The sequence below is a fragment of the Bactrocera dorsalis genome, chromosome 4, assembly GCF_023373825.1.
Source record: "Bactrocera dorsalis isolate Fly_Bdor chromosome 4, ASM2337382v1, whole genome shotgun sequence".
NCBI lineage: Eukaryota > Metazoa > Arthropoda > Insecta > Diptera > Tephritidae > Bactrocera > Bactrocera dorsalis.
Genome location: NC_064306.1, coordinates 52560576 through 52585310, shown reverse-complemented (window position 1 = coordinate 52585310; position 24735 = coordinate 52560576). Strand labels below are relative to the sequence as shown.

Genomic DNA, 24735 nt, shown 5'->3' with positions numbered 1-24735 from the left:
CTCGTTTATCAAATTCTCCGATAGATCAATGATAAATGCATTGGAGAAAGAGGAGTCTTCTCCAATTCCGAAAGAGTTATCCTATTAGGTTAGGTTTGATGGCAGATTCAGAAACCGTACTTGGACTACAATATGCAGGCATTTGCGAAACCATAAAATATAAGTTCTTTGATTCAAACTTACAAGTCAACATAGGGTCTTGTGGCCTATAAAAATTGATCAGGCATTAAATTTCTATACCCGGAAGGATATTTGAAAGTACGATCTCCCAAATATTTGAGCCTTAATCTCGAAAAACGTGGGACAACCAGTGCTTTAATTCATACAGTCCCCGCAGCTGCAGACGCCGAGCTCACGGGATCTCTTGCGGTCAAACTTGGACTAAAAAATCTTGAACCGATTGTAACTCAACGCTGGTCAAGTTCTCGCTATGCTCATCTCTGCTCATCAACATAACAGTTACTTCCCCAACCTTTTCCGCAAACTTTAAACCATCTGTAAAGAAACTTCCTGTTTCTCCACGGATTCTAGCCACCCACGGCTTCCTCTCAGGTTTGTGGGTAAAGAAAAAGCCGCCAAAGTTTGGTTTGGCTACTCCATGATACAAAAGATCTTTAAAAAAGTCAGAGCGTGTGAGGATTTTCGAATGTTCATACATGAATACATTTTGGAAGTCAGAATCTCTGAGTCTGCCTTTTGCCAATGGCTCCTATGTAGCACGTCTCGTAGCCAAAATGATGAAACCTTGATATTTATTTGTATCTTGGTAATGTTAGGATTATTAAAGACCTTTAAAAATTTAAGTGAACACTGATGGAAGCGTAGAACGCCGTCTGATCTTGCTACTGTTTCGATGGTTTTATCTCAGAAATTAAAATTCTAAATAAAAGTGGATCCCGTTCCTACTTTCTTGTTTTTGTAAACGCTCATTTTGAACCACTGTATGTCAGTAAAGTTTCGCGCGTATAAATTTTATAGGTCAACCCGCTAAAGCAACATGTTGTTGTGTCTGACACTCAAAAAGAGTTTATAACAATTGTTTGAGAGAGCTACAAAGCAACATGTAACTGTGATAGCAACAACACGATTCAATGTCAACAATGCAAGTAGACAGGCGAAATGACGGAACCGGCGAAGCGCGTTGCTCCACCAACCAGTCAGCCGAACCCCAAACGAAGCGATGCTAAATTGGTGGCACAGACGAAACTAACAATCAGTACGAATTGAACGCTCGCGAAAGCAACGCGCTTGTTGTGAACAAATTGAATTTGTTTAAAAATAAAAGAATATACATAAAATAAGCTGCTGTGTAAACAAGTGTTTCTGCTTGTACGAAATATACATATAAAGGAATAAGAAAGTCATTTCAAAACAGAAAATAAAAATGGAGTTCAACAATCGTCTTTTGCTGAAAATCATTGAGCTGGTAAATTCACAACGCATCTGTTTTTATAATTAAATATTGCCGAAATATTCCGGCGCAATTTATGGACTTGATGATGACAATTGAATAATTGAAATAAAGCGCTAAAACTCGATTGCGTGATTGCATTTAAATTAAATTTGTTTAAAGAAAAGAAAAATAGTTTTAATGTTTGAGAAAAGAAAAAAATGTAGTTGATTAATTGGACAAGTAATTTAATTATTTAATTTTTGTGTTTAAAATTTTATTGCGCAATTAAAAAAATATTTTTAAATTCGAGTTTTCATTTTAGTATATTTTTAGTAAAAAATTAATTAATTAAATATCATTTTTAAAAGTAGTTTCAAAGACAACTCTTGTATCTTTTTGAAAATAAGCATTTTTTTTTTTTTTTGTTAAATATGAATAAAAATATAATTTTTTTTATTTTTTTTTTTGTTCTACAATTTAAATATTTCTTAAAATTTAAGTAATTTTTCTAAATTTGTGTTGTCATAGTGTTTTCGAAACTGTTTATATATTATTGTGCTTTTATGGTGAAAATCGTCTACTTTGGCACATTTTCTGAAAAATTTAGCACGTTACAATAAGTGTAAAATAAATATTGTGTAAGTCAAAATTAAAAAAAAAAGTTGTGAGTAGAAAAATGCAGTTGTTCTAATAAGGTCTCGGGACCTAAGTCCCATTTATAATTATATACCTCTATGTTTGGATTTTGGTGTTCTGAAAATATGCTTTATGAGCATGTTCTGAGTTTCGCTATTTCCGCACGATTGTTACATCGTCATATCTATTGAGGTAAGGCGGCCCCACGAGGGTTAACAAAAGTGCTTAAAAGAGCTTATGATCTCTGGGTTGCCCTTGGTTAATTTGTTGCCTGTTTTTCGTGGGTAGGTTACTCTTGATGCAACCTCAATGAGCGTTGTGGTTGATTTAGAGGAAGCATCTTTACACCTTTTTGCTGGAGGTTTGTTGGAATCATTAGGTTTCTGAGCCAAATCTACTATAAGTATATTACTATTCGCAACTAAGCCCATTAGCATGGGTCCTCCACTATCCGACATATTTAACTCCAGTAGTACAAAATTCACGTCCCAGATATCTCCAATATCTTCTCCAAAAAAAATCTGGGCTGACATAAAAAGCCTAACCGGCACATCCAAATCTCCACTTAAATTTTTAAAAGTCCACCAAACACTCCTCACATCATCTAAAGATATATCTGAAGCATTTGGCGAGAAATGGTCTAATTACTCAAACGACCAAAATTTCTCCTCGGAATACATTTCAAACAAAACTAACATATTATCACTAAACTACCTTCCAGAGAATATTGCACCTTCGGCCAAACATCTCGAAGTCGATATTACTTACTCAGAATTTGAAGCCGCACTAAGTCAGACAAAAGGTAAAACACCAGGTTTCGACCGTATCTCCTACCCAATGATAAAAAATATGACAACTGATACAAAACACAAGCTCATTGAACTTTTTAATGATATACTGCAACACGGTAAATACCCCCATACGTGGACCACAGCAGTGATCATACCCATTCCTAAACCACAAAAACCCACCCACGACATAAACAGCTTCAGACCTATATCTCTTTTACCATGCATGAGCAAACTTTTTGAAAAGATTCTAGCGCGACGGATTATGTGGTTTGTAACCAAAAACGAGCTTATCTCCCACAATCAATCTGCATTTAAGCGGAAAAACGGAACGATGGACGCTCTTTTACAAATACATCATTTCGTGTCGGATGCTCTTTCGTCACAAAACCATGTCACTATTCTGGGGACTGATTTCGAAAAAGCTTTCGATCGCGTTGGAGTACATGCAATTCTTCACCAACTAAAACTCTGGAAGGTTGGACCTAGGGTCTTTAACTCGATAAAGGCTTTTATGGCCCACCGTTCGTTCAGAGTACGAGTTAACAACACTCTGTCAAAACCATTCCCACTTTTTAACGGCATCCCACAAGGTTCCCCTCTATCAGTGATCCTATTCATTATAGCATTCGACAAACTTAACCCAATTGTACTGCATCATAAAAATTTGCATATATCTGTCTATGCAGACGATGCAATAATTTATACCAAAATAAAAGATACTAACAAAATAAAAAATACCTTTTCTAACGTCCTTCAGGACATACAAACCTGGGGAAGCTCGTCGGGTGCCTTGTTATCTATTAATAAATGCAAAGTATTACATATCTGCCGTAAGCATCATTGTACGGTTAATAATACACTGTCTAATGATATTAACATAGAACTCGTAGATAATTTAAGAATTCTTGGAGTAATATTTGATAATAAGTTTAACTTTAATCAACATTGTATTACCTTAGGGACTAGCTTAGAATCTCGGTTAAATATCATTAAATTTCTTAGTTCAAAATTCTCAGAAATACATGTAAATACTCTTATTAATACAACCAGAGCTTTGATTCTCTCCAAGTTGGAGTACGGTCTCCCAATTTACGGATGGAGTGCCAATGCTAACATAAAAAAAATTCAAGCTCCATATCACGCTGCTATCCGCCGTAGCTTAAACGCTTTCCCCACTTCACCGACAAGATGTATTCTCGCAGAAGCGGGATTACCTTCAATAGAGGATAGCTTGTTTGAAACAACTGCAAAATTAATTCCAAAACTCAGGACCACACCAAACCACCAATTAAATAAATGTTTCGCAAATGCAATCAAATCGAAGCGCTCTTATAAAGTGCTATCCACCATTCGTCGCTGTGCATCACTACATAAACAACTCAACCTACACCTACCTACATTAACAAAAAGAAAACCCAGTTTTCCACCATGGACATTGCAAGACACGTCGATAAACTTGAATCTTCATCTGCATAAGAAAAGCCACACTCAAAATAATGTTTTCCGCAAACTATTTTTGGAAGAAAGCTATAAACTAAACTCATACAACTGGTTATTTACCGATGCAACAAAATCGAATATCGCAACAGCCTTCGCCATCGTCGACATTAACAACACTATAATTTCAGGAGGCCTCCTTCCTGATTATTATTCCATATTTACCGCAGAGGCTTTAGCCATACTAAAGGCATGCTCGTTTGCACGGAACAACACAGGAAAATACGTAATATGTTCTGACAGTCTATGAACAATTTCTGCCGTATAAAATCTAAACTGTCATAACAATTTAATTGTTCAAATTCGGAGTATAATTATTGCAAAAAAATTGTTCTCTTCTGGGTGCCAAGTCATTAAGGAATTACGGGATACGAACTTGCAGATAAAATTGCCAATTTAATAGCCCAGTCTTCTTTCATCTACTTCATATCATCGTCTGAAAAGGACCTCCAACACTATACATATCAACATATACAACAAAAAAAAAAACAGCTGATTGGAAAAATTTCCACCACCGATATACCAAATTCAATGTTAATGGCCTCGGCGCCATATATCCTACAAACACGTCAAAATCAAAATGGTCAATTTATATACGCCTACGAATTGGACACACGAAACTTACACACGAAACTTACACACGAACATTTGATCACCAACAAAACACCGAAAAGATGCGACTGCGGCAATACTCTAACAACCGAACATATCTTAGATCACTGTCCCAACTTCGCGAGAATCAGAGCAATTTTCTTTAATCAAATCAACCCTACAGACTGTTTAAATCATATTAACTTAAAAAATATCAATCAAATTTACTTATTCATAGAACAACTTAGATTAATCAACCAATTGTAATAATATTAAACTTATTTATGTATAAGATAGGCGTCAAAGGCCGCTGCAGCTAGTACGCCATACTATGTTAGATATAATATTTTATAATGTGTCTAATAAATAATAATAATAATAATAATAATAATAATAACTCCAGTAGTAGACTGAACTTAGTCTTACCAAACAAAATATTAAAAAATATTGAATTTAAAAATTTAAATATATAAAATTAATTTAAAATTAAGTGAAATTAAATTAAATTAAATTAAATTAAATCAAATTAAATTAAATTAAATTAAATTAAATTAATTTAAATTAAATTAAATTAAATTAAATTAAATTAAATAAAATAAAATAAAATAAAATTAAATTAAATTAAATAAAATAAAATAATAAAATAAAATAAAATAAAATAAAATAAAATAAAATAAAATAAAATAAAATAAAATAAAATAAAATAAAATACAGGGTAGGCCATTTAAAGTTGACCCATTTGTTTCTAAAAAAAAAGAACAAAAGAAAACAATGTTTTTTGTTCATTTCAAAAATAATTTATTTTGGTCCAAGGGGATTTGTTTCAGCTAATATTTAAAAATTAGATCGCGTAAATGGGCACCTTTAGCTTTGACAGCTAAATGCACTCTTTTTTCGACATTTTCCATGTCTTTGGCCAATGTTTCGGATGATATGGCGGCTGTTTCACGTCGAATGTTGGCTTTCAGTTGAGCTAAGGTCTTTGGCTTATTAGCGTATACCTTGGATTTCAAATAACCCCACAAATAAAAGTCTGGTGGCGTCAAATCTGGTGATCTCGGTGGCCAGTCAACATCACCATTTTTCGATATCAATCGCCCGATGGCCCATTTGCCAAAATTAAGGCGTCGCGGATAATCAGCTGGGTTTAGTTTTTGTGCCATTTGAATTTTATATGGAAACATCTTCAAATCTTTATGAATTATGCGTCGGAGAGTGGTGCGAGAGATGTCTAATTCCTGAGAGCGGCGATAACTCGATGTCGATGGAGTCTCCTCAATACTGGCTCGTACAGCTTCGATATTTTCATCAGAACGTCTTGTGCGTTGTCTGGATGCATGACTGGCATTACTGAGATTACCGGTGTTCACAAATTTTGCGTATAAAGACTTAATTGTGTTCTTAACTGGAGCACTTTTCACTTTATTTTTTTTGCGAAACGCACGTTGAGTTAACACAATTGAAAAGTTATTTTGAATATAAAGCTGAACAATTTCAGCGCGTTCTTTTGGAGTGTACTGTTCCATGGTATAAATTGTCTTCGAATGACGCTTCTAACGCGGTACGACATTAGCCGATTTGTCAGCGCTGTTAAAAGTTACAGCGTTGCCAGATGGGTCAACTTTAAATGGCCTACCCTGTAAAATAAAATAAAAATAAGAATAAAAATAAAAATAAATAAAATATAAAACTTTTTAATTTTTCTAAAAGTGTTTTCATATTATTAAAATGAAATATTAAATAAAATGCAAATAATTCAAAATATAATTTATTTTTTTAAATTAATAATAATAAAATACAAAAAAAATATTTTTGGTTAACAATAAACAAAACTAAATACAATAAAAGTAAATAATAAAAAAATAAAATATTAAAAATATATTTTTTTCACTTAAAGTTATTAAAAATCCATTTTTTAATAATATTGAGCTGTATTTATATACATATTTTTTATATTATTCTTTTTAACATTACCAAAAACAACAGAGTGTAATGGTATTGGTCATATAAAAGTATCATTTATAATTTTGTCTGATTAATAAAAAAATATTTTTTTTGTTTTCGAAATTTGCTGCTTGCAGTTTAATTTATTATCATTCCACATGTTATCGCATTCAAAATTGCTTTTCAATTCAACATTTGTGGGAAAAAAATATTTTTTTTTAACCACAAAGTTGTCATATGAAATTGTTTGACTTTAGATACATATGTATATGCATACATACTGCATACATATATGTATGTATATCTCGACATTTACTTATGAGTATCTTGTTATATTGCTTTATATATACTCCAGTACATTGTCTGAGGACAATGCACAGCAATACGCACTACCGGTTGCTCTCTAATTCTACTTTTACCCGCCACACAAGTTTAGATTATACACTTATGTATATATCGCATACATACATACATATGCACATTTCCTTGATGTCTACCCTCCAATCAATACCACGAAAATATCACATGATTTTGTTCTCCTGAATTTATACGCTGCGCCATTAAAATTCATCATTACTGTGGTTATTGTTGTTTTTACAACCGACTTTAATGCTATTGTCGTAAATGTTTTCTGGTTATCCTTGAAGCAAAATTGCACGATTTTTCATATCACACAAACACACATACACCTTTCAGCTGTGAAAGTAGCATAAAAAGGTTGCGCAACATGTTTATAAACATTTGGAGTACCTGGTGTGTTTTTATTTGTGTGTTGTGACATCACTGCTAGTTCTTTTGTGTAAGTGTGTGTATAGAATACAATGTCCGAATGTCTCACTTTATTATCGCGCGTAAACTCAAGACAAGCCCATAAATGTTTAACGCGCACAAAGAGTAGAATAAAAGCAAAATAAGAATGAAGTCATTTGGAACAATTTAATTACGCCTGTCTGGTCACACTACTATTTTTAACTATTTTTAGGCGGTGCGCTAATCTAAGCTTCAAAATAATGCGTGTGATCTAGCTTTGTTGAAAAAATGCTTAATTTTTTTATTTCTTTATTTTCGTTTATAATTTTTTTTTTTTTATTTCTTTTACATTATACATTACATTTTACATATATATAAATATTTTTTATTATTTTTTTAATTATTTAATTAATTATTTTTTTTTTTAATTTTTTTTTGTACATTTTTTTCTAATTTTTCATTTTTAGTATTTTTATTTTTATAATTATTTTTTTATAATTTTTTTTCAATTTTTTAATCCTCTCATTCCTTCATTTATTATGTTGTTAAATGAAGTTAACTGCTTTTTTTAGTTTTACAAAATTATGCGTGAGCTACCTCTCTTATTCTTCGTTTCCTTTTCTAACCTCTTTGCTTTAATTGAAACTTCGTTCTCGCACTTTGTCTTCACATGCGTATTTCATTAACTTCGTCTTTGCAGGTAGACATTTTTGTATATAGCGTGTGAACATATAAGGCTTCCTCAATTTATGGACACATACCAAATCGGTTGGTTTGGCGTTCCTAACAACAATTACGGTTGTTTTGTTATTCATGCCGCAACACAAAAATTCAAAATAGTCATAGCGTATACTTTCGGTGGTAACTTTTGCTTTCGGGAAGGCTTAGCTACGCATATTGAGTTTCGCATTCAATTTCGGCAGTTTGCTTTAATGTCTCTAACAATCAAAGGCACATCATTAAATTTACATACAAACATACATCTATTGTTGTCTGCTTTTGTTGAGCCGGTTTCAAAAGCAATTGGATTTATATATGCATGCATAGGTAATTGTTGTTTTCTCAAACTCTGTTTTGTTTCCGAAGTGATGTCATTTTGTTATTTTTTGGCACTTTTTCAGAGATAGATGCTGTCGAAGATTGAATCTCAGGTTAGAAATGATTTCTGAAGATTAAGCCTGGGCATAGGAAATGTAAATGTAGGCTTAAAGAGATACATATTCACGGAAATCGTTACAAACAAGACTCTTGTGTTTAATTATGTTAAGCATAATATACAACAATAATATAATTGAATGCTAAATTTGGTTAATATTGCCATAATTATGGTTTACAATTAACCTTGGATCATTGTTAAGCAATAAGAGGAATAAAAATATTTTTTTTTTTATAAAAATTCTGTTTGAAGTTTTTTGTGGATTATTCTTAATTCGATGAATTTCTGCTTCGTCAAGAACACAAATTTAATTTAGTTTTGTGTGTTTTTTTAGACATGTGATTTTCAAAGAGACAATTCTTTTTTTCTCAGTTGGTCTTTAGACAACTGTTAATTGATTTATAATTCGGTTTGCAATTTCAAAAGGAACCGACTTATGCTGGAACAACTTTTGCAAATTTAGTACCGAAATCATTTTCGATCGCTAGAAAACTTGAACAATGAAGCTCACTTGTGGTTGAATGGGTGCAATTGTCACATTTGACGTGACGATAATTCACAAGCCATTGTTGGAGAGTGGGAATCGTTGATCCATATTTCTTCAAAATTTAACGCTAGAGGGTAACTTTTTCGTATTTGAATTGGCAGATGTTGATGTGGATGACCTTGATTCCAACAAGACGGCGCCACATGCCATACAACCAACGAAACAATCAATTTAATGATAGAAACTTTTCGAAATCGCATTATCTCGTGTCGTGGGCCAGTGTGTGGCCTTCAAGTTCATAAGATTTAACACTCCTGGACTGTTTTTTGCGGGGCTATGTGAAGTCGCTTGTCTAAGCAACACGCTGTTGCTGAGATACAACCATTGCGCCAAAAAGTGATCGAAAATTGTGTCTCTTGGCTGGAATTTAGTCAAGCAAACGACGCAAAATAGTCAAATAGTATTCTTTATTGACAGTTTGGCCGGTCGGAAGGAATTCGGAGTGCACCACACCTCAATAACCGAAGAAAACGCACAACATAACCTTCAATTTTGCCCTGCTTTGAAGTGATTTTTTCGGTTTCGCCTCACTTTTGCCTCGATATTCGGGTCGTATGCTAAGATCCATAACTCATCGTCAGTAATAACACGTTTCATTACATTCTGGTGTTCGGAAAACATTATTTCACAGAACTTAATGCGTCGCTGTTTTTTCGGAAAAATTTAGTGATTTTGGAAACAATCGTGCTTTCGCTTTTCTTAGACCCAAATGATATTTTCCAATGGTTTTCAATGATCCTTTCGATATTCTAACGATGCCCGGTAAGATCTCTGATTGTTAATCGTTCATTCTCAAGCACCAATTCCTTTATTTTATTAACATGTTGATCATCAGTTGATGTTGATGGCCGACCTATACGTGATTCGTCGTCAACGCATTCTCGAATGATTTGTATCAATAAAAAACACTTGCTCGTGACAAAAAATTATCACCGAAGGCCTTTTTCAATATTCTAAATATTTCTGCACCAGAATTTTGATTCCGGACACAAAATTTATTGGAATTTCTGTGTTAAATAATTTCACTCATCGCAAAAATTGCCGAAAGCACTTTATGTACTTCAGAAAGACAAGCGTATACTAAACACGAATGATTATTTTGATGTGATATTTGGCACAGATGTCACTGACAGCCATGCCAAAATATAAAAAAAATATTTCGACGAATGAGAAATTTAAATTAAAAAGTCTTACTATTTTTTGCCCACAGTAGTATTTCAGTTAAAACTCTTTCTTAGAGTTTTTTCCATAGCAAATTCTTAAAACATCTTATGATGTCGACTAGGCTGTTGGTATTTTTCTTAGGAAAATTGTTAAAAGATCCAAATATGGCGTTGAAATATGCTTCAAAGTACTTAAAATCAAACTTTGTAAGAGCTTAACATTACAAGAACATTCAAACCAAGGTACTACAAATATCTAATATGTAATTAAAATGATGGCAATAATAATAAAAATCGCACTCAAACTACTATTTTAAAACCCAAGTGATTACAAATAATCTCTGCTCCATAAAAAATAAATTTGGTTTAGTTTATGGGTCATTTGTGCAACACTCTGGTGTTTAATTAAATAACGCAAAGCTTTATTTTTATTATTCTAAATCAAAGTAATTTGCTTTTTACACAAAAAAAATTTAATTTGTTTACTTTGTTTTGCCGTCTGTCCTATGATGTCATGCTGCCAAATATCGCACATACGCATACATATAAACAAACAAACAAAGAAGAAATGCTAATTTGAATATAATATATTTTTTCGCAAACAACCACAATATATTTATGTATAATATATAGGTGTAGGTGTGTATGTACCTGTTGTGTGGACAAATAAAGAATTGATAAAGCGTTTTTTGTGCCCATTTTAGTCTCATTCCTTTGTGTTCCCAAGTTAAACACTCTCAAGTTCTGAGCCCGAATCAAGCGTTATTTTCGGCGAGAAGACAGCATTTTGTCATTTATTCTCATTTATTTGAGTACAGCTTAATTTTAACTTGCGCTTTTAATACGAATTTTAATCAAATTTAATTGAGATAGATTAGTTAGGTTGCATGACTTAGGGAATAAAAGTCTTTGGAATTAAAAAAAAATATAATTTTAAATTATATCAATCAAATAGACAAAATAGAGTTTTTATAACACTTAAATATTTATTAAAAATATATTAAAATAAAATTTAAAAAGTAGATATATTCTGGGGCACTTAAATAAGTTTGTTTTAGTTTAAACATAACGTATGTATAACAGTTAATTTTGTACAAATTATTACTGTAATAATGTAATCTTAATTAAAACAACTTAAATTGATGTAATTTAGGCCGATTAATGAATGAATGAATGATTTATCCATAGATTATTTACTTACTACAATATTTATTTACCGTTACTCAGTGGGTGGCGTTATTTACAGGCACAGACTCACTAGTGAATAAATTTGTGTATGAATCAGTGCATCTGGTGAACGCCATAAATAAATGTACAGCCAATTTTATGTGGCAATAAAAATGATGTTTAGCGTAAACTCATAATTCAAAGGCGAAGCGACAAGCAATAAAGCTTTTTTTTAAGCAAAAAGTGTGAGAAAACTACTACACTTTTAGATAATTACCGGAAAATGAATGAATGCACTGTTAATATGTATTTTATGAGCATTTTTTAAGTAAAAAATTTACATCTGAAAGAGAAATTTTGAGTCATAAACTCGAGTTTAAGGTTTGTGGTACTTAGAGTGGTTTTTAAGAAACTCTGAGTTTGATTAAAGTTTTTTTTTATTTGCAAAAAAAAAATTGCATGTCTAAACTTTACTTTGAGTCATAAACTCGAGTTTAAGCTTTGGTGTACTTAAAGTGGTGTTTAAGAAACCCTGAATTTTATTGTAAACTTTTCTTGAAAAATATTTGAAAAAAATTTTTATGTCTAAAAGTTACTTTGAGTCTTAGATTCATAAACTCGAGTTTAAAGTCATAAAATGTAAAGTAATTAACTCGAGTTTAAGATTTGGCTTACTTAGAGTGGTATTTAAGAAACTCTGATTTTAATCATATATATTTTCTCAAATGTAAACAAGATTTACATTAAAAAAAATACAACACAAACTCGAGTTAAAAGGATTATGGATAAGGTGGTGTTTAAGAAACTTTGAGTATAACTTTAGATTTTTTGTGGCAGAGAAAGCATTGAAAGCAAAAATGCGAGGCTAAAAAGTGGTGTTTAAGACGATTTAAAGCATTTTTGCTGTGCTAAACTCCTTTTTTGCGCATAGTGTTTAACCAAAATTTTGCGGAAACCGGTGTTGTGACGCTATAAACACCAAAAAGAAATGTGAGTTAAGATGAATTATACTTTTCTTTGAAAACTCCGTTGTGATAAATTAAATAATGTTTTTTCTCAAACTCTGTGTTCATACTTAGTGTTAAATACCGAGAAAAGTGTGCTAAAATTTTGTCTTTAGTTCTATTTCGTCTCCCAAATCAACAATAAGTGGTGTTCACGGCAAGTTAAAGGGTAGCTTTTTCTATTTTAACTGCATGTTTGTATAACTCGAGTTTGTTTATTCAAAAACTAAAATCTTACATGCAGTAGAAATTCAAATAATGGCGCATTTAAAGCGGTCATGCTGACTATTTATCGATATAATATTTGCCGGTCACGTCGGCGTATGAGTAACCTACGCGTTCGCTTTGAAAGCCAGTCGTAAGCTTGTAATACATTTGCTGATAACTTACTTCATTCGCGAAGAATTTCCGTACTTATATCAGCATCCATAAAAAACACTTGCTCAGAATTCCCTTTATTACTTTACAAGCATATAAATTTTATATATTTATTTATAGTTTATATGTGTAGCTACATATTTTCATATGTGTATATAATAAATTCTTACATAAATATTTAATTTAAATCAAGTGTAGCAAATATTTATATATTTAAATAAATTTCTAACCGCATTTTATTTACTTATTCGTTTATAAGTATTTATATACGCACATATGTACAGTGGTATAAACAGTAGGGTGGACCAAAAATAACGAATATTGTTTTTCGTTTAAATAGGTTCTTAGTTAACTCTAAGAACGTCTCTCCAAGTATGAGGCAAGATCAGCAACAAAAATTCAAATCTCGCTTCCAACTACTTGAAAAAGTCAATATGTCTTTTCATAACTTTTGTAAGAAATTTACTATTCTAGAAGGCGGAAGCTCCTTCGCTACAATAAAGAGATCATTTTTGGAGCAGTTTTCGTAGAGTTGTCTAAGAATTTTTTTTCAGAGTACAAAGCGAAAAAGTATTCATTTGTTTTGACCCACCCTAATATACATACATACATAAAATTTATAGGCTCAGCGCTTATAATGACATCATTCGTTTATCACCCGATTAAAGAAATAAGTAACAAGTAAGGAAGGGCTAAGTTCGGGTGTCACCGAACATTTTATACTCTCGCATGATAAGGTGATAATCGAGATTTCATTATCCGTCATTTACATATTTTTTTTATTTTGGTTCCTAATGTATATACATACTCGTAATATACAGAGAAGGCATCAGATGGATTTCAAAATAGCGTTATATTGGAAGAAGGCGTGGTTGTGAACCGATTTCGCCCATATTTCGTACATGTCATCAGGGTGTTAAAAAAATATTATAAACCGAATATCACTGAAATCGGTCGAGTAGTTCCTGTGATATGGTTTTTAGTCCATAAGTGGGCGACGCCACGCCCATTTTCAATTTTTAAAAAAAGTCTGGGTGCAGCTTCCTTCTGTCATTTCTTCCGTAAAATTTTGTGTTTCTGACGTTTTTTGTTAGTCGGTTGACGCACTTTTAGTGATTTTCAACATAACCTTTGTATGGGAGGTGGGCGTGGTTATTATCCGATTTCTTCCATTTTTGAACTGTATATGGAAATGCCAGAAGGAAACTTCTCCATAGAGTTTGGTTGACATAGCTATAGTAGTTTCCGAGATATGTACAAAAAACTTAATAGGGGGCGGGGCCACGCCCACTTTTCCAAAAAAATTACTTCCAAATATGCTCCTCCCTAATGTGATCCTTTGTGCCAAATTTCACTTTAATATCTTTATTTATGGCTTAGTTATGACACTTTATAGGTTTTCGGTTTCCGCCATTTTGTGGGCGTGGCAGTGGACCGATTTTGCCCATCTTCGAACTTAACCTTCTTATGGAGCCAAGAAATACGTGTACCAAGTTTCATCATGATATCTCAATTTTTACTCAAGTTACAGCTTGCACAGACGGACGGACAGACGGACAGACAGACATCCGGATTTCAACTCTATTCGTCACCCTGATCACTTTGGTATATATAACCCTATATCTGACTCTTTTAGTTTTAGGACTTACAAACAACCGTTATGTGAACAAAACTATAATACTCTCTTTAGCAACTTTGTTGCGAGAGTATAATAAAAAAAACGCTATTCGCTCACTAGGTCATAAACAAGCTATATCAATAAGAATATAAAGCGCCTTTTTAGCTTTCAAAATGCAAATTATTGATAATAAAAATGCACAAGAAATACAATAAGAATGTGATTACTCACTTAGAGAGCTTTCTTATGCATGGAAATGTGTGTGTGTGTGCGTGGATAGCATGCGTAAATGCAAGTGATCGCTGTAGAGACATTCAAGATCACAATTAGCTGACCGATTTCTGGAGAACATGTGTATGTGTATATTTGTAGATTTGTATACTTAAAAACTTTGTACAATTACAAATGCAGCTAAATTTTTATTACAAATTCTTTTTTAATTTCACATTCGCTTTTACTGTGTGTTCTATGATGTCATACTTGAATGAAATGGGTTGCAACAAGCATATATGTATAAGTAAATTTTTTTATTTGAGTAATTAGTAATTTTTTTTTGAGAGACAATATATGAACACAAAGTAGTTTTTATGTATATACCATACATAGGATATGTATATATGCCTGCTAATCGCATATATATATAATATTTTCTTTTGCTTAGGAAACTTGAAATTAATCAACGTGATCTTAATTATTTATTAAAAACCTGATATTAATTTATCAAAAATAGTTAGCGCCTTTTTTAGGTAGCATTTGGGTTGAGTTGACTAGTTTTTTGTTCATAACTTTAAAACTCCTAATTTATTCTTCAAAATCTATGTCGTTCCCCTCAAAATAATGCTCCGTGGCCTCATTACACTTGTCTAACTTTTTCTCAATTCTAGAAGCAGTGGTTAAAGTCAAGGCCTCTTTTTACCAAAAATGATTCCTTTACCACCGTATTCGGCCGACTGATCGTCTGTTTCTGGGTCATATGCATAGATCCAGGACTCATCGCCAGCAATAATGCATATGTTTTATGACATCCTGGTAGTCGAAAAGCATTGTTTAGTAAATTTAGTGAATAAATCGTGCTTTCACTTTTCTTGGGCGTAAATGGTCTTTTAAAAAGATTATCACTAATCCTTCAATATTTCAATGATGCCAGTAACATCTCTGGCTGCTAAGCATCGATTCTCAAGCACTAATTTATTTATTTTATTGAAGTGTTGATCATCAGCTGATGTTAATGACCGTCCTGGACGTGGTTCGTAGTCAACACGTTCTCGTCCCTCTGTGAATAATTTTTACCAAGCAAAAACACTTGCTCGTGACAAACAATTATCACTGAGAGCCTTTCTCAATATTCTGAACGTTTCGGCAACAGAAATTTGATTCCGCACAAAAAATTTAATGGAACTATTTTGTTGAATAATATTCATATTTCAGCTAAAATTTTATTTGCTTAGTCATTGACACATTTTTGGTTCTAAATTTTATTGATATTGTTGACCGATGGAAATACCCAACAAAACTTCCAATTGTGTAAAGCATATCGCTTTGTAGCCACTGCTTGGTGTCTCACCATATTTAGTTTTATCTTGAGATAACTTTTTATCGAATATTGGCATCGAAGCACATATAGAGATACCATATGTTTTCTTATTCTTCAATGGCGCACACACTGCTTACGCGGTTATAGCGGACACCATACAAACCCATGCATTAAATGGACTTTCCCAATAATAACAATTGGCGTCTTAAACTGTCAACAGCACTACTTAATATATGACAGCTCTAAACCCTCAGTTAATTACAACGTAGCTGTTAATTAATTGTGCGCATGTATACCTCTACTTATAGATATCTATATAATAAAATATACTCGTGTGCCATAGGAAATTAAGGGCGCCTAGACCACTTGCTGCTTACCGTAGATACTTCAAATTTCAAGTGCAATCGAAAAAATTTAATACAGATTGATTATAAGTATTTTTTATTAAATATTAGCATAATTTATTATGGAAATCTGTAATTTTTTTTATATTCATATACTTGAATTAAGTGTTTAAGCGTTAAATATACGGCGATAACGCTCGCCAACGGTCTGCCGCGATAACGGTTAAGTCGTAAACACCGACAATTAATCATCTTAAGCTGTTTACATTATTTATTTATACCAATCTATTTATTTTTGTATTCTTCTTCCATAACTTTAAATGTATTGAAGTCGTTATTAATATTAATTAAGTCTTGTGGAAATAAGTGGAGAACACTTGCGCTGCCAATATGTGTTAGCAAAGTCTCTTGAGGTTGCTCACAATCAGCGAAACCGCTAAGAGCAATTTAAATATTTGTATTTACAATAGCAAGTGTTTGAATTGTCTACGATAGCTTGTTGAGAATTAGAAGGAGTTATGGAAATATAATATTTTGGAATATTATGAGTCACTGAGCTTATTTTTGGTTCTACAGTTTCTTCGAAATAGCAGAAAAAGAAAGAGAAATCTGCCGCTAGATGGCTCCAGATTCTATAAGTGTTATAACTCTTGGTATCTACTAGATAAAACTCGCTTAAAATTCTCATAACTGAACTTGACTGGAGTAAACAAAAACTATGCGCTGTCGCAAAATTCCTAAATTACCACTAATAGCCCATTAGTGTCCACTTAAATGCTACTTAAATTAATTGATTTATGACAGCAACTGTCAGTCAATAAAAATTACAGCAAGTTGACAATTACGCACCCATTTCAAGGGAATATGACGTTCAAACGACACTGTTAGCTTAGTGAAGACGCCACATATTAAGTCAGTTTATATCAATATTGATGCAAAATGAAAGGTGATAAAATAAAACCATCATTTTATTAACATTTGTGTGCCGTTAATATTTGCAACATCCTCTTTATCTATTTTTGCGCCATTTTTATCATGAATTGCTATGTAAATATTACAGGTTTATATACTTATCCGTCAATATTTGCTGAGCACCAGATAAATTGCAGCAGCACTTCAATAATATTGAAATTGTGTACAACAGTTGCTGCAAATTACAACGAAATTTACTTTATTCATTAGTGGTTGCAAACGTCATTGTAATATACATATGTCTGTAATACATATAGACCATAAGCGTACCTACAGTAATCTGCAGAATATGCTAAAAAAATGCAGAAGGGTGTTGACCTACCACTTGAAGAGGGGAAATGACGTATTGGGGGCTATAAGCAAACGAAAATATGGTTAGCAGTATTCAGAAGTAATAAGGCGGCGAGTAGGGTAAAACAACTATGACCAAATGATCCTTTAAGGAGGGGTGTTCTAGAAACCACCTTTATAAAATTTTTTGGATTATATAAAAATTTCTTTCTCTGGGTAAAGTACATTATGTGGTTTACTTTATTTAACGTTGGGTGATGTACGGTATTTTAGAAAATACTGATGAGCTCGGTTCGAGATTCAGAGGTAAAACAAGACAGTAAGCAAGGAACTATAATTTAGAATTTTAGTTTTCCGTCTCCGAAAGTTGTGTAGATTTTATGGAGGTTTGGTTGCCTCTCGAGGGGTAAAAGATTTTTGAAAATATTGCGTATGTACTAGGGCAAATTCAGGTCTTGGAAATACTTATATGAAAGATCTCTTCTACTCTCTTTTTTCATATTTAGTAAATTTTATTTAAAGTACTTATTTCATAGATTTTATTGCCATAACCTTTTGCTGCAATACTAACCATTGTAACAGCTTGTGATTCGAATTTTAATGACACAATTTTATTATGTAAATGCTGCGCTTACATTTTTTAAATTTGAAACAATAAATATTCATAAATTTTCTCACTGTCTTTCCAAAACTTTGTGATGCAAAAAAAATTGCCTTTGACGAAAGAAAAATCAAGAATTTTAGTCAGCGGAATATTTGCATAATGGCTTTAAATACGTTTCTCGATTACTAGAAGAGTGACATAACTAAAATATTACACAAATTGGTAAAAAAAATTCTAAAATCTCGATTTAACAAAATTCTTTCAAAATGCAAAGTATATGATATATTCCTGCTTAAAGGAGGAGTCTGGTTTAGAAGCTTCAAAAAATCAGTTTTTTTTTTTTACTTAAATCTCTTTGAAAATTATCTAAGAATAACTAACGATGTTTAAATATATAACTATAAGCCCTGGTACTTGCGCTCTAATCAATTATTTGAAGCCTTTGTAGCAGGCTCCCCCTTTAACGTTTTTAAAAGACCCCGTAATAATACTTTGATATGAAATATAACATTATTGTTGAATAATTTCTGTGTACTTTGATGAAATTTTTTCCTTTTCGAATTGTGTCATTCTTTTGTTAAATGAGTGCTAAATACAACAGAATTTTTTCGTTTTATTGTGAGCAGCAAATAATTTACATTGCAAAAATTGGTTCAAATTGCATGAAGCCAAGCATAAACTGAAAAAAGAGCAAATCTTATCATTGCTGAAATTTTACGCTTCAATGATTCACTAATTTGCATTTTGATTGATCGCTGGCAATGCCGCAGGGAAGCTACGTGCTTATATACAATATGAACTATACATATGTTTGTGTAGTATGTGCTGGCATGAAATCAAGCGTCGACTGTAATCGCATGATGTAATGCTATCGTAAAAGCGTTGTAACTTTAATTAGATAACAACAAAAACAATGTGACATTAAATGTAATTTGAACACTTTAGATAATCGTGGGTCCATATCGATTATATTTATATATAGTAGATGCATACTAATAAAGGGTAACCCATTTAGAGGTTACCAACTTTTTTAAAGAAAAAGCACAGAAAATTTAAATTTATTGGGGAATGTTTATCATCATTCGAAAGAACATTCTTTGACATGTATTTTTTGAAGATTATCCCATTCATCGTTTTAGATGGTCTATCCGTTGAGTCCAACTTTTGATGACTCGTTCGAGCATTTCGACGCGTTTCATATCCAAAACATTAACTAAAATGTGTTCAGTCAATCCATTAGACATATTGAAATCCCATGCTATCTGTCTGATACCAATACGGCCAGCACTTTATTAATTTTTTCTGTACTACATTTTGTAACTTTGAAGAATGAGACCTTTGGCAATGTGTTCTATCTAAATTGCGTATCTTTATTTGTCTATACATATGTACATGTATGTATGTATAATTTATATTAGCATATGAACTTGAATAAATACGTTCGCACACTTGAATTTTAATAATTTAAGTAATAATAATAAATATTTTTCAAGTTCAAAATAAATGTGTGCAATTTATAAGTCGCCTCGGAGTAATATCATGGGAATATTAAAAAAAAACACTTTTAATTTATAGGTCTGCGAAAGACTGTTTTCATACTTACTTAAAAAATATGTGTGCGGAATTTCAATTTGTTTTTATTTGTTTACAATAATTTATACTGTAGCTGTATTGAATTTCAAACGCAAATCACGTTTTCCAAATGTTTTGTTATTGTTTGGGTTTCTATTGTTGTTATGTACAAATAAAGCGGTTATTATGAGACACTGGTTTTATAATATTATGAGTCAACTATGTCATATATAAGCAACTTCCAATAAGTTTTGGAGAATTTTGGTTGAAGCTTGATTTCCTATGAAAGTACATGCATATACGAGGTTTGACAATTAAGTAATGAGACTGATTTTATTGCCGCGCTTGTGGTAAACCTGTGACGTTGAAATTACCTTTTTCTTTTTCTAGTATCCCTCCCCTCTCCATTGATATATATACCATCGCTCTAGCTTGTTTAGTCGTATGCGATTGTTAACTTAAGAGTCAATATAGTCTTCTGCAAACAGCGAAAGAACATTTTCCTGACAGAGGACCATTGACCTTAATAGTTCCAAGAGATTTTTTTCAACGACAACTGTAGAGTTAAACTCACAGATTTGGACTTGGCCCTATCATTGAGTTAAACTTTGCAGAATAAGTATATGATATTTTCCGGCCTGTCACTGACTGTTTATTATAGTCAAAATGGGCATTAAGTATCCATATTTCAAAGTCTCGAAGTAATTTTGGAACAGACATTTGTTTTTAGCGAGATTGCTTTGATTTTCGAATATGAGTCAAATTCGAATAACAAATACGATTTTTTTAAATAACATGACCACGGCGTCACATAACGATTATTTATGCGAATAAAATATGTGCTCGTCGTGACCACTATATCGACAACTACAATGCAAAATAACGTATTACAAAAAAAAATCGGAAATCGCTATCAGATATAGTAACCTATAAGTAACCAATATATAAACCAATATACAACCAATACGTAACCAATATATAACCATTTTATAACCAAAACTCCACTTTTGTTTCAATTTGAGTGGTTGCTATTACATCGTTTTTCCTTCGCATGAAAACTCATGAAAAGTGATGTTACGTTATTTGGCATTTTAGCTGCCAAACTGTGCTTTATGAATTTTTGGTAAAGTGAACCTGTCGAGCGTTTTTTTCTTGCTTGCTACTATTCTTCTAATGGGCTTCAAGAAAAACTATATTTTAGCTAATTTTCTATATTTTTAAAATTTGGAATAGTATCAACATGTATGCATTCCATCACAAACTGTTAAATTGTTCTTGTGTCACTCTAAGTCAGTCGTTTTTCTAACTTTCTCAATTCGTTTGCCCAGTTCGTGTCCTTTTCTCTTCTCGCTCTTGTCTCCAAACCTCTCTGCGCAAAGTCCTTGCATCTTCAGTGTCTTGTCCACTTGTGTGCTTTTAAAAAAATCGTTATTAAAATTGGGGTTTGCTCTCTCTACCCACCTTCACCGTTGCAGGCTTTCATCACGAGCGCCATTGTCATGATCGAAATTATCAGCGAGCATTCGTATACTAGTCAAGCGATGTTGGTGTGCGGCACTCTAACGGGTTATTTGATTATCTGCTGCACTTTGCTACTCGGTAATTAGCATAAATATATAACTACCTAAAATCGAATTACACCTACATGAGTGTACTAATTAATCATATGCTGATTAGAAAGGCAAAACATGTCAGATTTATTTTTTTTTATCTCTTTTCTATTATTTTCGCTCTTGTGTTTTGCTTTATTTGCATTGATTATTACTAACCCATGAACCCGGTCTTCCCTCGTTCTCACCGCTCAGGTCATCTACTCGGCGCTGTTATTGATAAGCGCATCGACTGTCTCTTCAGTATCGGCGCCATCATAATGTTTATCGCTTCGGGCGTCATTGTGCTAGACCGTTGGACCAATGAGTTACTACAGTCACAGGATCTTAATGCGTTAAAGGGTGCTGGCGCATTTATGTTAATAACTGCATTAATATTTTTTGCCGATACTTTTGTTATTGTACGTAGTTAAATAATAATTAATGGGAAGTTAGATCTGCATTAAGTTCTTATAATAAATTTAGATAAAGTCTACAAATTTTTGAGTGGAAAATGTGCCAAAGTTGTCTAAGTGTTTGTAAAGTATAATAAAATAATAATAAATTATAATATACAAAATAAAAATTAAATTGGAAGAAAATAAAATTTCCATAAAAAAAAATCATCAAGTCATCAGTTATTAAGCTTTGTAAATAAATATTAATCATTGTTGTTGCCGAATTGTGTTTCTAGGGCATCGCGATCGCCTGTATTGTGCTTTGGGAGACCTCTGGCGCGTTGTCCTCAAGACCGTTGATCGTCTGCGGCACACTGGGCGGTTTCACTATCATCTGCGGCGTGTTGTTGATTGGTAAGTGTATTTTTTATACTTGCATTATCTCGAAAAATAAATATATTTACTCCGCTTTAGAAGTTAAAAAGTAGAATGGAAAAGTTTTACAGAGCGAATTTTAATATCTTAATGTTAATTATTATATATTAAGGAAAAAATGCTCTAGTCACATCTTTTTTTCTGGAGTAAACAACTTTTGTTCCAACACTTCACTTATTTTCTATAAATTCTAGGATATTTGAAAGAACATTAAAGTTAGTTAGTTTTTAGTTATTACTTATAGGCCAAAAGACATTTTCGGAAACTATCTTAAAAGGCAAGCAAAACCTTCTAAAGATTTTCCAAGCTCGCCCATCACAGAATACTAGTACAAAACTTATCTATATAAAAGTTAGGGGATCTTGATATTTCTCCTTCTACTCGCTGGGTTTTTATCTGCTATATTTTTCTTTCGCTATAAAGTTCGTAGTGTTCAGCTTTCCATTTTTTGGCCAAAGACTAAAGGTTCAAAAATTTTCGGGAAAACTTTAGTTTGTTTAACAAAATTATAGAAAATCTTGAGAAGACATGAGTAGACCAAAAGATAGTACCTTCTATTTTCAAATACAATATGTGCCCAATACCAATAATGATTTATTTTATATATAAAAAAAAACTTTTTTTTAACTATTTCCATATTTATTCCAGGACACATACTCAACTCGATTGTAGAGAAGCGTCTGAATGCGCTCATCTCGATTTTGGGCTGCGTGCTCTTCGTCATCTCTGGCGCCCTGATCATCGATGAGTGGCATGATAACTCGAATTTCCTCTTCAAGGATCGCAAACGCAATGCTCTTGCTGCCGGTTCGTTGATGATCATCAACGGTGCCGTCTTTCTATTGGACACACTCTCCATTTGCAGAACGTAAATGAGAAAAAAACAAATAATAATAAATTGAATTAAAAATAAATGTTGCATTTATGTATGTACTACATGTAAAGAAGCGAAACACACACACACGCGCACACTCAAACGTATTTAAAGATCACATACAAACGCATAAACTCTGCTATAAACAAAGGTGCACTCAAATATACATACATACATACAAACATATAATATATTCATATTTTTAGAAATTTGTATTTTGCAAAAATTCTCATTGTTAAAACGAATTATAACTGTATTTGTACTGCTTTTGTCCCTGTCTTATTAGAATTAAATGTTTTTATATACATAAACATATTTACAGTTGCTTTTTGAATTAGTAAAGTGGGGAAGGATATGAGGTAAATGTTATACAGGTGAGTGAAGTAAGTAATTTGGCGGGTAAGATTGTCGTGTCTATGGTACATATAATTATCGATAAAAATATAATTTAATTAAAAAATGATTTCAATAGCTCATATGTCCGTATTTTTGTGGTATTATCGATTTTAAGTAGCCACTGTTACTCATTTCAAACTTAGTGATACGAATATCACATCTGTGTGTCTCTCATAGTTCCTTCTGTGTGCTTTCTCCATCGCTCCGCTATTTTTGTTTTCTTCTGTTCCATTATTTGATTTTTTTTTAATTTAATTTATTGTATTTTCCTTTATTTCTTCTTCTCTACGTCTATTATAGTCGTCGTGAAGTGCCAATCATTAAGGAAGTATCGAAAAATGCTTACGACTTGAATCGTTACTAGTAAACCTATATCTGTAAGGACCATATGTGTCTCTGTTGGACTGGAAATGTTATATATTTTTGTGATATTAGTTTAGTTTTTACTTTAAGTAGTTAATAAATATTTATTATGTGACAAATCAATGGAATTTGATTAATTGGTGAGTTGTAGATTTTTTCCCGATGTTGTTTTTTTTTCTTTTCATTGTGGATGTTTTTTACGTTGGGAATTCAAAAACCAGCGCACAACCCTAGGAACGGATGTTTCGCCTTCCTACTTTGCTTGCTTTCAATCTGATGTTTTTTGGCTACCCAGAGGATACTTGGTCTAAGACCGGAAGTTGTGAGCTACTTGAGCCATATGTAAAATACTCATTTCTGGTCACGCCCAAGTAAATGGCGCTTAGAAAGCTTTTCTCACTTGCGTGAACTTCAACACATGGATCCATCCTTCAAACCTCCTTGTTTTTCGGCTATATCACGTAATCGCTGTCTACGCCAATACAGAAGCTTTTTATATACAATTGGTCTAGCTTACCTAAGAGCACACTGGCCGACTGTCACGCTATATAGATATATTCAGTTCTTTGAACCGCGAAGCTCCGAGATATTTAAGCCGAATGCTAAAAACGACCGATTAGTAGCAGATGAACAACCGTTCACACAGCCTTCAAGTGTGAATAGAAAGCTTGCGCTCTCTTGCACATGATCTTGATGAACCTTTATGCCCCCAAAGCATTCCATCCTAC

At 32.5% G+C, this 24735-nt stretch overlaps 2 protein-coding genes across 2 annotated transcripts; both read left to right on the top strand.

Annotated features, from left to right (window-relative positions):
* The first annotated feature begins 1194 nt into the window (after positions 1 to 1194).
* LOC105224358 (protein snakeskin) lies at positions 1195 to 24130 on the top strand. The gene is made up of 4 exons (XM_011202416.4): positions 1195 to 1426; positions 22236 to 22353; positions 23023 to 23242; positions 23945 to 24130. The coding sequence occupies exons 1-4, from the start codon at positions 1385 to 1387 to the stop codon at positions 24006 to 24008; spliced, it is 444 nt and encodes a 147-aa protein (XP_011200718.2). The 5' UTR covers positions 1195 to 1384; the 3' UTR covers positions 24009 to 24130.
* Positions 18232 to 22226, top strand: LOC109579421 (uncharacterized). Its single transcript, XM_019989578.3, has 2 exons — positions 18232 to 21551; positions 21758 to 22226. The coding sequence occupies exons 1-2, from the start codon at positions 21452 to 21454 to the stop codon at positions 21973 to 21975; spliced, it is 318 nt and encodes a 105-aa protein (XP_019845137.2). The 5' UTR covers positions 18232 to 21451; the 3' UTR covers positions 21976 to 22226.
* Positions 24131 to 24735: the final 605 nt, after the last annotated feature.